The 15,532-nt window shown below is 53.5% G+C and overlaps 1 protein-coding gene across 1 annotated transcript in view; it reads left to right on the forward strand.

Annotated features, from left to right (window-relative positions):
* The first annotated feature begins 3,332 nt into the window (after positions 1-3,332).
* Positions 3,333-15,532, forward strand: part of GLI2 (GLI family zinc finger 2) — a 201,496-nt gene continuing 189,296 nt past the window's right edge. Inside the window, exons 1-2 of the mRNA XM_011941641.1 lie at positions 3,333-3,362; positions 8,179-8,356. Coding sequence (XP_011797031.1) covers positions 8,209-8,356 — 148 coding nt within the window. The 5' untranslated portion in view covers positions 3,333-3,362; positions 8,179-8,208. The remainder of the gene's footprint in view (positions 3,363-8,178; positions 8,357-15,532) is intronic.

Here is a 15,532-nt window from a genome sequence, read left to right on the forward strand (position 1 = left end):
GCTGGAGTATAGTGACAGGATCTCTGCTCACTGCAACCTCCGCCTTCCGGGTTCATGTGATTCTCCTGCCTCAGCCTGCTGAGTAGCTGGGATTACGGGCGCCTGCCACCACAGTTGGCTGATTTTTGTATTTTCAGTAGAGACGGGGTTTCACCATGTTTCACCAGGCTGGTCTGAAGCTTCTGACCTCAGGTGATCCGCCCTCGTCAGCCTCCCAAAGTGCTGGGATTACAGGTGTGAGCCACCGCACCCGGCCTCACCTACTTCTGTCTCCCTGTGGGAACACTTTTTTTCTTGCCTTAGAGTGTGCCAAGGGCATCTCCCTCCCTTTGCTCATGCAGTTCCCGGACCCTGGAGTGCTCTTCCCTTTGTGCTGTCTGGGCCAAGTTCAGGACCCAGACTCTGACTGGAAGCCACAGGGCAGACTGGATGGTCACCAGGAAGCGTCCTCTGACCTCCTCAGGTAGCCCGCCCTTGTTGAACTCCCACAGGTAGAAACTCACTGCTGCTTGTTTGACATGTAGCATATACTGCCGTGGACTTTGAAGCACTTTCTACACAAGTGCCTGCCTCAGCAACTCTTTACATGTGTGTCTATAGCTGTGCTTTTATACATTTTGACACCCCTCTAATAATTCCGGAGCCTGGCAGGCATCTATGCATACAAAGAAGTTGGCCATGATGGAGAAAGTAGAAAACTAGAATCCAGCAGACACGCCCTGGACCGCCAGCACTGCCGTATCTTAGCCGTGTGACTCTGGGGCGTTTACCTGTCCTCTCCGGGCCTCTGATTTGAAGTGAAAGCAAGGTTCGAGATATTGGCCCAGCGGGAGTAGCTGCTGGGAAAGGTGAAATTACTTGAGGAGAGGAGCTAGCCGGCTCGGGACACCTACGTGTGCTTGAAGGTTTCGTTGTCTTTCTCTGGTCATGGGGCTCCCAGTGTAGGGACACCCTGGGCAGAGGAGGGGGTCTCAGGAAGGACAGAGCAGTTCAAGAGGACCCTTCTTGCTCTGAGTCAGCGTGAGAACCACGGATCCCGGGGGATTTTGGAAGAGTGATTTCTTTTCTTCCAGATGTGTCCCCCTTCATTGTCCTCACGGCCTACTGGGTACCAGGTGGGGCGGTGGGCCGTGCACCAAATCCATAGAGAAACAGGGGAGTCTGTTGGGAGCCGTGGCTGTGCACTGGTGCCTCACAAACATCGCCACCTTCGAGTCTCTGGATAACCTTGCTGAGGGTGCATCCCCTCACTGTCTGTGGGAAGCCACGGTCAAGGTTTTAGAGCCTGAGGGGCATGGGGCTGGCCCGGACCCCACAGCCCTGTGTTCCCACATCTGACCAGTGCAGGCATCTTTTGTAGGGTCTGGGCTCCCCTCCTGAGTTTGCCATCTCCCCAAAAGACCCAGAGTGGAGGCTGTAAGCTGTGGGAGTCCCTGGCTGGAGTGGTGGAAGAGGGACCAGCACAGGTAGGAGCTTTCGGTTCCCCTCCCAGTGTGGTATGGCTGGAAGAGGAGGAGCCGGGGACAAGGCATTTGACACAGCTGCCCACCCCTTCACACTCTGGAAGGCCTGGCACACCTTCCTGAGCTCTGCCTGGCCCCAGTCCTGGAGCTCCTTGTTGGTGCTGCTCTCTGGGGCTCTGTGGAGTTGTTATCCTGCTGGACCCTGAGGAAACCATGGCAGGCTTCGGTTTCATGTACAGTGATGGGAAGGTGGACAGAAAAGGCAGCAATTGGCGCTGCCTAGGCCTCAGACCCCACAGGCAGGTCTGAGGAGCTGGCGGAGGCCCTGACCATCCCCCCAGGGCCCTGCAGGCAGGTGATCTTTTCTTGGAGAAGAAGAAAATGGGAGAAGCTGCCCATGTAGGGCAGCTGCTATAACAGGTGTTATGGGCCGTGCTGGGAAGGCTGACTGTTTTCCCAGTCACCCTGGGAAGGAGGGTACCCTGCATCACTGGGGAGCAAACTGAGGCTCCGAGAGGGGAAGTAACATGGCCACAGACACACAGTGGATGCAGACTATGCTGGTCCAGGCACACACACACCTCTCATTGTGGGAGAATTCAATGCCTCATGTTTTAAAATAGGATTATTTTGCCACTGGCAGTAAAATGCCAGCAGTCCTGGGGAACGCTTACGTTCCCCATGTCCCTATCTCCTTCAGGGTGGAGGAGTGAGTGTAAATTTGTCTGGGTGGGACAGTGGGGACTGACCTGGGGAGTCAGAGCCCCCTTTGCTCCTAGCCTGCCAGCCTTGGCATTGTGGCATTGGGCTAGTGTCCGTGAGGTCATTTTCCCAATGGAGACAGTGATGTGAGGGGAGAGGAAAGGACTGGTGCCCAGCCCCTGGTGGATATAGGACCAGTCCTCAGGGCCTCGGGCCGTGAGTCGGCCGCTCCCCTTTTAGCTGTCAAGAGGTTAGAATGACGATTTCCCTTAATCCGGGTGGCAGTGTGCTCTTCACTCCAGGAGTTTTCACTTTTTATCTCATTGGATCTTAAAAATAAGTCTGCAATCAAGGCAGGGCGTGTGTTGAACTCCGTGTATGTGCACACGTTTGCCTGCGTCTGTGTCCTTGGATATGTACACGTGAGTGTTCGTGTACCTCTGCATGTAACTACATGTATCCTGTATGTGTGCACGTGTGTGGCTGCATATGTGCTGTGAGCGTATGTGTGGTGCATGTGACCATGTGTGACTTTATATATGTGTGTGTCCATGCACACATCTGTGACTTTAATGCGGTGTGCATGTGTGTATGTGGCCTGCGTGCATGTGTATGCATGTGTGTGGCCGTGTATGTGGTTTGTCGGTGTATATTCTGTGTGCTGTGTGAGTATGTGAGCCGGCGTGTGTGTGTGCGCATCCGTGTGTGCCGATGTGGGTGTGTGGGTCCTGGGCACGCATGCCGCACGGCTGACATCACAGCAGAGGTGACAACACCGTGGCTCTGTGGTGTCTGTGATTGCTGAGAGGTGAGGCTTCCTCTCTCTCCTAGAGATTGATTTTGCCTGGGGAACAATGCTCTAATTCCTGTGAGTCACTCGTTAGAGGAGTTCAAAGAAGCCAGGTGGCGGGAGGGTGTCTGGGATTTCAGGTTTCAGGGTGATTCGCTCATTCTGCTCTGATTATTCATTTATTCTTCAAGCCAGTCCTTTAACTCAGAGTTCTTAACCTTTTCTGTGCCATGGGCCCCTTGGCAACCAAATGCAGTTTGTGGACTCCTCCAATAATGCTATAAATGTATAGAAGAAAAGACACAGGACTATGAAAGAAAGCAATGATGTGATGTCTAAAATGTTCAGGGCACCGCATCTGTGATCAAGAATACGTGTGCTGCTTTACCAACCCATCAAAGGGCAAGGTCAGCGGTGGGGGCTAATGAATGGCCAGCGTAAGTCGGTGAGCATGGGTATATCTGCGACTCGTGCCACTGGTAGCTCGAGGGAGACACCAACTTCAGCTCCAAACTAGCAAAGATAAAAATGTATTTTTTTAAATCAGGTTAGACAGTCTGCTTTAACTGGAACTTGTAGATTGTTTATTTATTTACTTTGAGAGAGTCTTGCTCTGTTGCCCAGTCTGGAGTGCAGTGGCACGATCTTGGCTCACTGCAAACTCTGCCTCCCAGGTTCAAGTGATTCCCCTGCCTCAGCTTCCCGATTAGCTGGGACTACCGGTGCATGCCACCACACCCGGCTAATTTTTTGTATTTTAGTAGAGACAGGCTTTCACCATGTTGGGCAAGACGGTCTTCATCTCCTGACCTCGGGATCTGCCTGCCTCGGCCTCCCAACGTGCTGGGATTACAGGTGTGAGCCGCCGCGCCTGGCTGAACTTGTAGATTACTTGGAAGCCAGAAGGGACCTTATGAGCACCCCGTTCGGTTTTTCATATACTGATTCTGTGTCAGAAACAGTTGTGGAACTAACAGAAATGCAGCTCTTCTTGCCACCTCCTGCCTAGACTTGGGGAATCAGAATCTCCAGGGGAAGGCCCCGAAATGCCCCTGAAGCTTCTTGCTGTCACCAGTGCCCCTGCTGAGGTCCCAGAGAGCAGGTGACCTGGGTGAACCTCCTAATGGACAGGGGCTCCTCTGGGCCCTGGGTCCCGGGCCCCTGCTCCCACCCCCTTAGCAGAATTTTGGAGAGTGTGGCTGTGTTTCCTTTGTGGTTGTTTGGACAGCGGCAGAGCTGTGTGTTTTGAAGGTAAAGTGAGGAATTGACTCTTCTCCTCCCTGTGGTAAGTGCTGTGACTCCCAGCCCCTCTTTTTCTGGAGCCCTGTGGAGCCTGTGGGAACCATCTTGGAGAGACCCTCCCTGCTGTCCCCAGGCAGCCCCTGGGGGCCCAGGTGAGACTATCCGCTGGGGCTGCAGGGCTTGATGGGTCTGCCTCAGATGAGCTCTGGGGAGTGAAAGTGGCTGCCTGGGACCCCGGGCGCCTGGTGTTTACCTAGAAATTGTGCTAATCCCGCTAATTCCTGTGATTTACACAGCCTCTTGGCTCTGTGTACTATCTTCTTCTCTGGGAAGGGGTGGGAAGGCGAGGCCACGGATGCAGTGGGCACTGCCTGGAATCCCCCTGCTGCATCTGCTCCCCACAGGCGTTCCCGAAACGTCAGGTGCATCTGTGTGCACATCCTTTCCCCGAGCCACAGTCTGGGAGGTGCGCATCTGAATACATGCCCCTCCTCCCTCACTACGTTCACCCAGTTTCTGGAGCGACCACACCCTGAGGTCTCAGGAGGCATATTTGGGCTGGAGGATCTGACTGTAGGCCTGGCCCTGTGCCTCCCTGGGGAGTGGCCTTGGGCAGCTCACTCCCCATGGGGGCCTCAGCTTCCTCCCCTCTAAGAATTGGTGATGGCATCCACTGTGCTGAAGTGAATAGGTGGGGTTGCCATGAGGAAGCTGCAGCTGCTGTGTTTTCGTCTGTTCTTCATGGACGGAGCCTTCTAGTTACCAGCTTGGGCTGGGTCTGGCTATGGCAATGCTGTGCTGAATAGCTCCTGGCCTGAAGGTGATGAATGTCATCCGGGGACGTTGAGTAGGGACATGATCTGGCTGCTTCAGGGCTCCAACCATGGGCCAGGAGGGGAAGGGGGGCTTCCTGGAAGAGGTGGCGTCTGAGTGGCACCTTGAAGGAAGAGTAAGAGTTCATCAAACACAGAAAGGTGAAGGGTTTCCAGTGAGCGGCAGAGGCCTGGCTGTGTGCAAGGGCAGAGCCAGTTACCCCTGTTAGGAGGGTCACGCAGCCAGGGAGCTGGTAGGGAGAGGAGGCTGTAGGTAGACATGGGAAGGCTTTACCTGAAGGCCAAGGGGCTCAGCAGGGGAGGGATGGAGTGATACGTGGTTTCTGGGAAGGTCCCTGGCTGAAGCGCAGGGAATGACCTGGAGTGGACCAGACGTGTGAAAAGTGCCAGGACCCAGAGGGGAGGAGTGTCTGGTACAGAGCAGCCAGTGGGAGAGGCAGTGCTGGCGAGGCGTGCAGGTGCTGGGGGGTGTGGGGTGAAGTGATGGGGCTCACAGTCTTCGTGTGTGTGGGGAGGAGAGGAGGAAGGTGGCTCAAGGATGCAGCTCAGGTGACTGGTGTGGTGGTGCCTATGACCAGGCAAGGGGCAGAGGAACAGCAGGCACGAACCAGTGCATACTGCTGGTGGCCATTCAGATAGCCAGAATCTTAAGGGGTGGATTTTAAAGTGGGCTTAAAAAAGCAGGCAGCAGTCCCTGAATTTCTAGGCCGCAAGGAGGCCCCTGATTCACCAGCAAGGAGATTTTTCTCTCTCCCATCTTCTTGACTTTCTTGGGCTTTCTGGGCAGGGAGTTTTGAAAGATTGTGGAAACTGGCCAGGCTGGTGTGTGCAGATGAGCCAGGAGCTGACAGGAGCTTTGGACATCCTTCATGTGGCTCCTGCATTGTTCTTGTGTACTCATTTTTTCCTACTTAAAAAGATGTGCAGTATTGTGTGGATTTAAAAAATAAAATTCTAGGCCGAGTGTGGTAGTGTGCACCTGTAGTCCCAGCTGAGGCCGGAGGATTGCTTGAGCCTGGAAGTTTGAGGCTGCAGTGAGCTTTGATTGTGCCACTGCACTCCAGCCTGGGCGACAGGAGAGACCCTGTCTCAAAAAAGAAAAATTCTTGGCTGGGCTTGTTGGCTCACGCCTGCAATCCCATCCCAGCACTCTGGGAGGCCAAAGCAGGTGGATCACTTGAGGCCAGGAGTTCAAGACCAGCCTGGCCAACATGGTGAAACCTTGTCTCTACTAAAAAATACAAAAATTAGCTGAGTATGATGGTGCATGCCTGTAATCCCAGCTACTCGGGAGGCTGAGACACGAGAATCGTTTGAATCTGGGTGATGGAGCTCGCAGTGAGCTGAGATCACACCACTGCACCCCAGCCTGGGTCACAGAGTGAGACTCTGTCTAAAAAAAAAATAAAAATAAAAATAAACAAACATAAAGACAGAAAAGTTCTAGGGCCTACTAATGTGGATTTAGCTGAGGGCCCTGGCAGTGGAGCTGACCGCAGGTGTCTGCACAATGTGACGCCCGTCCCCACACTCTCTGCAGGCCTTTCACACAGCTGCCCGTAACCTTTCTGCCCCACTCCTCCAGGTGTCCAGCCAAAAATGCCAGCTATCTTCCTCACCACCTTCTTTAAAACATGTGGCCGGCCAGGTGCGGTGGCTCACACCTGTAATTCCAGCACTTTAGGAGGCCGAGGCGGGCAGATCACCTGAGGTCAGGTGTTTGAGACCAGCCTGACCAACATGGAGAAACCCTGTCTCTACAAAAAATACGAAATTAGCTGGGCGTGGTGGCGCATTCCTGTAATCCCAGCTACTTGGGATTGCAGGAGAATCGCTTGAACCTGGGAGGCAGAGGTTGCGGTGAGCCGAGGTCGCGCCATTGCACTCCAGCCTGGGCAACAAGAGCGAAACTCCGTCTCAAAAACAAACAAACAAAAAACGAACATGTGACCTTCAGATTTCTCTTCTGATAGAAAGGCTGGATTGCCAGTGTCTGCTCTGACCCACAACCCAGCTGGAGACGGAAGTTGCCTGTTTCCCGAATCCCTCTGAGTGTTCCTCCCTTGCTCACAGCCACTTTCCATCCCTCCTTATCCAGTCTGTAGCCTGGCCTTTTGGCTCTGCCTTCAAAGCATGTCCATGTTTCACCAGCTCCACCAGCTCCACCACCACCTGCTTAACCCAAACTGCCATTGTCTCTCCCTGAGTCAATGCAGTAGCCCCCTCTCCCCCGAAAAGCCTGCTCTCTGCACAACAGTGGAGTGATCCCTTTACACAGGGAGTCACCCCTGCCCCTCCCCTGCTGAAGACCCTCTGATGCACTTGCCTTCTGGCCACTACTCGAAGAAGCCAGCCTCCTCCCACATGGCCCCTGGCTCCTGGCTTTGCCCTCTGGCTGCGGTGAGGTGGCCCCTCAGGCATCCCATCTCTACCCCAGAGAGGCCTAGCAGTGCTGCCCCACTGTGCCCCTGCAACCCTCTCTGTCCTGCTTTCTTTTCCTGAGCCACCTCCCACTCACTGAAATTAAATCTACATTTATTTTCCCCTTGTTTGCCCCCAAGGAGAATGTAAACTCCACATATTGTATCTTCAGCACCAGGCGTGATGCCTGGTGCATACTAGGAGCTTAAAAATATGTTGACTGAGTGCACGTGAGTCAATAAAGGATGAACATTTATTGAATGAATGGGTGAAGGAATGAGCGAACATGCAGATGAGTAAGTGAAAGGTTCTCGTGAGCAGGGAAGCAACCTGAAAATGAGGGCCTTTCTTTGAGGACCTCCAGGTCATTGTCACCATATTTATTTTTATTTTCCCCATGATTTGCAGAGAGAGGTCATTATTTCTGACTTTACTCCCCCATCAGAGGTTACCTGCCATTCATATCAGTAGGAACTTGTTACTTAGATTTTTAGAATCTGGGTAGAAGATGATGAGAATGGCCTGCAGTTGTCCATGAGGTCGTTCGGAAGACCAGGCGAATCCCAGGTCTAATACTTCTCAAAATTAATTAAACCCTCCTTCCTAATTATAAGAGAATTAGAATGAAGTTGGTTGCTTTAGAAGCGAGCGGCGGTGTGAATCTGGGTCGGCGTTTCCCGGCTGGGTTTGGGCGCAGCGTTGTGAGTGTCTTTGTCTTCTCTTGTAGGGTTGCCACCTAGGACGATGAGTGGCTGAGATGGAGACGTCTGCCCCAGCCACTGCCTCCGAGAAGCAAGAAGCCAAAAGTGGGATCCTGGAGGCCGCTGGCTTCCCCGACCCGGGCAAAAAGGCCTCTCCTTTGGTGGTGGCCGCAGCAGCAGCAGCAGCGGTAGCTGCCCAAGGAGGTACTTTCTGTTTCGCACACTTGGAGGGCAGCAGGGGTGTTTTTCATTAGCCCATTAGGATTTAATTAGAGTGGTGGCCTATGTCATCCGGGAGGCACGCTGGGTTTATGGAAGGCGAAGAGGAGGGCGCCTCTGCTCCCTGGAATCCAAGGCACCATGAAGGTCGCCTGTGCGTTTGCGAGGAGGTCTGGCCACCCCAAGTCCAGGGGGCGGAGCTGCCTCAGACAGCGGCGGGTGGGGCCTGAGTACTGGGCGGGGAGAGAGGGAGGAGGGGCGTGGTCGCTGCCAGGCAGCCCTGGGGTGCGTGCAGCTGGCACATTTGAGATGTGCCCAGAGAACTTCTTGCTTCTTGCCTGCCAAGGACTGTTTTGGAAAGTAATTGTCTCCTGATGCCTTCTGGTTCAAATTAGAGGGTCAGGTACGGAATTTACTATCTTAGGTGAATTTTTGGCCAACTTAATTATAACAAAAGAGACTACACGAGCCACAGCCTCTCATTTTACTGCCCCAAAGAGAAAGACTCTGGTTTCCACTGGGCCGTCCGTGCCAGCATCCCGTTGGGAAAGTTTGGCGGGAAGGCGAGACCTCCCCTGTGTCTGCACAGTCCATCTGGAGGCCACAGAACTATTTCTGTCTCGGAGGAATGGAGAGACTTCGATTTCTTTTCCTCCCTTTTTGTTCCACTGCATTTAGTCAGCCCCTGTTGCTCTCACGGCTCAGGCACAGCTCAGAGAGCAGCCAGGGAAGAGAATGCGCCTTTTCTTCCGGCCAGTGCTTGGGTAGCGCCTCTCACAGTTTGATGCATACGCAGTTGTGGGGGGCTTGTTTTGGTGCAGACCCCGATTCAGTAAGTTGGGGCGGGGCTGAGTTTCTGCATTTCTGTTGGGTGCCAAGACGATGCTGGGGCTGCTGGTTCACAGGCCAGGCGGAGCCTGTGAACACGGAACGGGAAATGGGGATCAGGAACACGGAAAGACCCTCGGAGGGGTTTAGGAGCTGGTGTTTCTAAGAGTGGACCTGAGGGTCTGCGAGGGGTTGTTACTATATTTTCTTTTATTTGTCCTGTGATTCTAAGTGGGAGGTCATTACTGGGATGTGTGGCCCATGTCAGGAAAGGGAGATCTGAGGTCAACCTTCAGGCCCCCTTGGGGAGGTGGCCTTCTGAGCTGGACGATGCCTCTCTACCCTGTGCCCCTTGGACAGGGACTCCCTAGACCCTCCCTCTGTGTGGAGGGGCCAGCTGGGAGTGGAGGAAGAGCTCTTAGGTGGAGTGGGAGGAGCCAGGTGGAGTGGGAGGAGCCAAGCTCACAGGGAGGGAAGAGGGGGTGGAGGGGCCCTGGTCCTGGGGCCACACGGTCTTTTCCTTCCCCTGGGTCAGGGCCATCCCTGGCCTGTGGGGACGCCCCAAGCTGCCTCTCTGTCCATGCTCTGAGGCCTTGTGAGCTCCAGGAAGCCTGGCCTCCGTGTATGTCTGGCCTGCTGCAGGGTGTTCAGCGGGAACCATCCCCCCATCCCTCCGCCCTGCACTCTGCCTCTTCAAGCCATGAGTGGATCATGAGCCACTATGGTGCAATTTCCTGATGTGTCACAGCAGTAGAGGACAGACTTAGGCAGTAATTAGACAGTAATTAGAATGTAATTGCGGGGGAGCCCCTCTAGTGTCAGGCTGAGTTGTCATTATTGGTGCAATAGCAACAGATGCTTGAGCGATTCTTGATCTGTGGTGGGAGTAGGGGCCAGGCAGGAGGCCCAAAGCTTGGAGTACAGCACTTCTACAATGGCCTTCAGCTCCCGACGCCACCCCACTGCACCCCACCCCCAACGCCTTTCCTGCCTACCCCGCAGTCTCTTGTTTGACTGCAGGGTGACTTGGCTGGTGAGGTTCCAGCAGAGGGTGGACCCAGCCTTCGTGAGCATAGTTGCCACAGGGCAGGTGGCCTGTTGGCAGTCTTGGGCCAGATGTCTGCTGCTGGAGAGTCGTGAGGACCCCAGAGCCTCCTTACCCATCGCTGCTCCCTGCACCTGTCTCTGAGCAGCTTTTTTGGGAAGGGTCCTCCTGGAGTCAGGGGAGAGCAGCTGTCCCTGCGTGGCACAAAGCAGGGACATTGTGGGCTGAGTCTCCTGGTGCTGGTGAAACGCGGCGGCTGCATTCGTGGATGGGATGGGAGGTGCGCTGGCCTGGGTCCCAGTTTTCCTAATCTGTGTCAAGAGTGGATTTGACAGGTGTTGTCCACAGTCTTTATGATCTTGGAACTTTGGATCTTCCTTAAATGTTACTGGATGGTGGCAGAGGTGCGTCAGCAAGAATCTTCATGTACTTAGCAACCCTGAGTCCCCCAGAAGACTCCAAAGAGTGGCAGATGTGGGCCTCACTGCCTGCAGGAGTACAGACCTGTCGGCAGGTGAGGAGAATGTGTGGAAAGAGGTGCCTGGTGGCTGCAGGTGGTTGGCGTGGGTGCCCCTCAGGGGCAGGGATGCTCTTGCGCTCATCTCTAGGCCTCAGCGTCTGGTGCTGGGCCTGGCATGAGGGGTACCCAAGGGTCTTCTGGGACCAGAATGGTGTAGGAGAAAGGATGGCATTGGTGAAGCCCGAGGAAGTCCTCATGGGCCAGAAGCATTTGCTGCAGCCACTGAAGAGCTGGGCACTCAGCCTTCAGGAGCAGGGCTGGGTGTGGATGGTGGGTGAGGAGGGGCCGTGAGGGACTGTGCCAAGCCTGGGAGAGGGACAGTGCTGCAGGGTGCACACTGGGTGGCTGCAGGGGTGCAGGGAGCTGAGAATTCTTGCTGAGGGGCCCCTCTTCTCGAGTTATTTCTGGGAAAGACGAATCATCTTGGTCTGGGCAGCTTGTCTGAGACCTGTTTGCTGGGGGCAGGAGCAGACTGAGTCAATTCCCCTGTCGCTGCTCGGGTGACCACTTAGACACCGGCTCCTCGGAGGCCTGGCTTGTTCCTCCAGATCCCCTGACATTGTCCCCATGGTTCACACCCTGATTTGCTGTCTGGCAGAAAGGGATGATTTATATGAGCTTAGTGTTTCTTGACTTATTACACATCCGAGGAGGGGTGGGGTGGGTGGGTCCTGTCTGAGGATGTCAGGGGCGCAGTGGTGAGGAAACAGCCAAATCCTGCAAGCTGTCAGGGGCTGTCTCCCGGCATCTGTAAGGTATCCTGCATTCCCCTGCAGCTCATGGCCCCTCATCCAGCCTCCCCCACCCCTCACTGTCACCAGTTCCAAGAGCTTCCATTCCACTGTATGTACAGTTGGTTCATACAGTACACATACCTGCAGGCAGAAGGATTTCACTTTTTTGTTTGTTTGCTTGTTTTTTGAGGCGGAGTCTCACTCTGTCGCCCAGTCTGGAGTGCAGTGGCATGATCTCAGCTCACGCAACCTCTGCCTCCAGGGTTCAAGCCACTATCCCGCCTCAGCCTTCTGAGTAGCTGGGATTACAGGTGTGCACCACCATGCCTGGCTAATTTTTGCATTTTTAGTAGAGACAGGGTTTCACCATGTTGGCCAGGCTGGTCTTGAATTCCTGACCTCAAGTGATCCGCCCGCCCTGGCCTCCCAAAGTACTGGGATTACAGGCATGAGCCACCGCAGGATTTCACTTCTGAGTTATTTATATCTGTGAAAAATTGAAGACAGCCTACCTGTTCATTGATAGAGGATTGGGTCATCTATGGAACATCTTGAATGGAACACGATGGAGCCACTGAAAATGTTAATTAAGACTTTTCAATTAAAGGGTGGGAACATGCTTATATTCTAATATTAAGTGGGATAAAAAGACGGTGCAACTGATCTCAAGCCCCGCTAGGAATGAGATAGAAAGTGAAGGTTCAGAGTGAGGAGAGAGGACATGAAGGAGGTGGGAGGCCCCAGCAGCAAAGCTCGGAAAACCCAGGCAGGAGCTCCTGGATGCCAGGCTGGTGCGGTCAGAGCCTCTCCTTCAGTACCTCCCGTACTGTAGATGAGACTGAGGCCCATTTGGGTATGAGGCTTTCCCAAGGCTACCAGCTGCTTCAACCATGAGCTGGGTCCGGGGCTTGGGGCTCCTGCCTCTCACATGGTGGGAGTCTCTTTCAGGTATTTGCTTTTAGATTGTTGTTTAGATTGCTATTAGACTTGGGCCTTAATTTAGGTCCTACTGCTACCCTGGGGTGAGTGTCAGCCTTGGTAAGCTCTCCTCGTGTGTCTTCGTGTCTCAGTTCCCTCATCCATCCCAGGCCCTGATGGCACCTGCTCTCTTCCAAACAGCCAGTTTGTTGAGGTCTGGGGCTGTGACCTATTTGCAAAGTCACCTACCTCGACTGGCCTCTGTTGCCTGACTTCCCCTAGGAGTCCATGAGGCTGGACCTGTTGGGGGCTGGGTGTTTCCACTCAGTGTCACTATTTCCCTGTGCCAGAAAATGCGTGAGAAACATATTTGCAGAGCAGAGCACGGCTGGGCTGGACCGAGCTGGACCAAAGGAAAAAGCAGCCCTGTGGTCAGACTGGGTAAAGGTTAGTTTAATCATCTGGCTGGAGCAGTTCATAAGAGCAGACAGCAGAAGCCTGGGAGGGCGAGTTCTTTCCCAGCCTCTTTTGCTGTTGTGCTAACACTTCGGAGGCCATAAATCTTTTAAAACACATTTTGGCCCAGAGGTTTTCCCCTCCTTTAACTTCTAAAATGGTGTAATTTTAAAAGCAATTTGATTCAGATGTTTCTCATTGCCTTATACTGAAACTGTCCAAATTCTGTTGTATTTTCCTCCTCCACTGTGGGTTCTCTTTGAAAAATATTTCCAAACCTCTCTGTGTGCCTCACTGAGCAACAGGGACTACTCAGAGCCTCTGGGATAATACGAAAGGCGGAGCCATGAAACCCGGAGCTGGGTCTGATCTCATGAGCTTTGCTAGTTTCTGGAATCAAGCAGCCAGACAGACTTTAGACATCCTGGGATGTACCTGCAATGGCCAACACCCACCTCTTCCATGGAGCAGCCACTGTGTTCTGGGCCAGGTGTCCTCCCAGTGTGGGCCTCACCAGCAACGTCAGCATCCCCTGGGAATTGTTAGAAATGCCAATTCTTGAGCCCCACCTTAGACCCACTGCATCCGAGTCTGTAGGGGTAGAGCCCAGCAAGCTGTGTTTCCGCAAACCCTCTTGGTGATTCGGATACACTCCTAAGTAGGAGAACCACGTGTTCTGACTCCATGAGGTAGGGTGGGTCTTTCCATGTGTAAGATGGGAGTTAGACACAGAGCTGCAGTGCAGATGATGCACTAGATGACTCTCAGCACAGTGCTCCAGTGTTCCAGGAGGCCTCTGTGCTACCTACTCATACTAGCAGCCCTCCTATCTTCTGCATTGGCCCTGCTGGGTTCTTGGAAAGTTTTTCTGAGGCACAGTTTTGTAAGATGGGAGTTAGACACAGAGCTGCAGTGTAGAGATTTCTTTCAGGGGACTTCTGATGTACGTACACAGGCCTGCCAGGGCACTTCTTGGATAGTAGCTGTAACACTGCCTCTCTTAGTGCAGGCAGTGCCAAGGAAGTAGTGAGAAGCAGCCCAGGCTCTGGAACCAGGCTGCTGGTTAAGTCCCAGTTCTGCTGACCTTAGGCAGGCCTGTGCCTCCCTTTTCTCATCTATAAAATGAACATGATCGGCCGGGCGAGGTGGCTCAAGCCTGTAATCCCAGTACTTTGGGAGGCCGAGACGGGCGGATCACGAGGTCAGGAGATCGAGACCATCCTGGCTAACACGGTGAAACCCCGTCTCTACTAAAAAATACAAAAAACTAGCCGGGCGTGGTGGCGGGCGCCTGTAGTCCCAGCTACTCGGGAGGCTGAGGCAGGAGAATGGCGGGAACCCGGGAGGCAGAGCTTGCAGTGAGCTGAGATCCGGCCACTGCACTCCAGCCTGGGCGACGAGCGAGACTCTGTCTCAACAACAACAACAAAATAATAAAAATAATAAAAATAAATAAATAAATAAATAAATAAATAAATAAAATGAACATGATCTTGGTTGTGAGCATTCCTTGAGTTAGCACATGGGAAGTGCCTAGAAAAGTACTGGGCACAGAGGTGGCTTTGTGTGAGGTCCAAGTTGAGTATTTGCCTTATGAACTATTGCTATTCTTCCTACCAGTTTTCCTTTTCTAGATCTGCATACTCTGCCTGACTTAGAAAGTTTCCCTTTCACTGGTAGCCCTTGCCCACTGGAATTCTAGTTTCTGGAATCAAGCAGCCAGACAGACTTTAGACATCCTGGGATGTACCTGCAATGGCCAACACCCACCTCTTCCATGGAGCAGCCACTGTGTGCTGGGCCAGGTGTCCAGCTGACAGCAGGTGGGAAGCCCAGCTTTCTGGTGATTTCCTACTTGAGAGTGATGGGTGCCCTGGGCTGGAAATCAGACCTGGGTTCCTGTCCTGCTTTGCTTTGCTCCCAGGGCCTGTCCTGGGTATCTGTCCTGAGTGGGCTCCTGGCCTCTCTGACCTGGTCTTTTCCCTCACACGCTGGAGACCAGACCAGACCAGACCAAAGGTTACTAAAACTGGCCAAGCCGTAGACTCTCGTGACAATCACTGTATAAGTGCAGGGTCCAGGGCAGCCCCTGGGCTGGGGCCTGGGCATATGTATTTTTAATACGCTTCACAGGTCATTGGGTGCAGTCGGTCCAAGGCATGAACAAGATCCCTTGGAGTATTAAAGAGTCTCAGGTGGGGAGACGACGGTTTGCAGTTGGTAGTACTGGCAGGGCTGTGACCAGGCTAGCATAGCTAGGGTCAAGCACCAGATGACTCTCAGCACAGTGCTCTAGTGTTCCAGGAGGCCTCTGTGCTACCTACTCATACTGGCAGCCCTCCTATCTTCTGCATTGGCCCTGCTGGGTTCTTGGAAAGTTTTTCTGAGGCACAGTTTTGCTTAGTGGTGAGGCATGCATGTCTATATGGGAACGCTATGCAAATACCAGAATATTTAGATGACTCATTTTCATTGAGTTGGCCAGAGCTAGAAAATCCCCTCCCACCACCTGCCTTACCACACCTAGGAATCTGTCCAATACCCCTCCATTGATACGTACCTCCAAGTCCCTGGTGTCTTTGCACTCTGCCTTTTTCTGTGCCTCCAGGATGTCCATGGGGGCAGGGCATTGCTTCTTTACCACTGTCCCCACATCCCCC

This window comes from Colobus angolensis, unplaced genomic scaffold, assembly GCF_000951035.1.
Source record: "Colobus angolensis palliatus isolate OR3802 unplaced genomic scaffold, Cang.pa_1.0 Scaffold20, whole genome shotgun sequence".
NCBI classification, from domain to species: Eukaryota; Metazoa; Chordata; class Mammalia; order Primates; family Cercopithecidae; genus Colobus; species Colobus angolensis.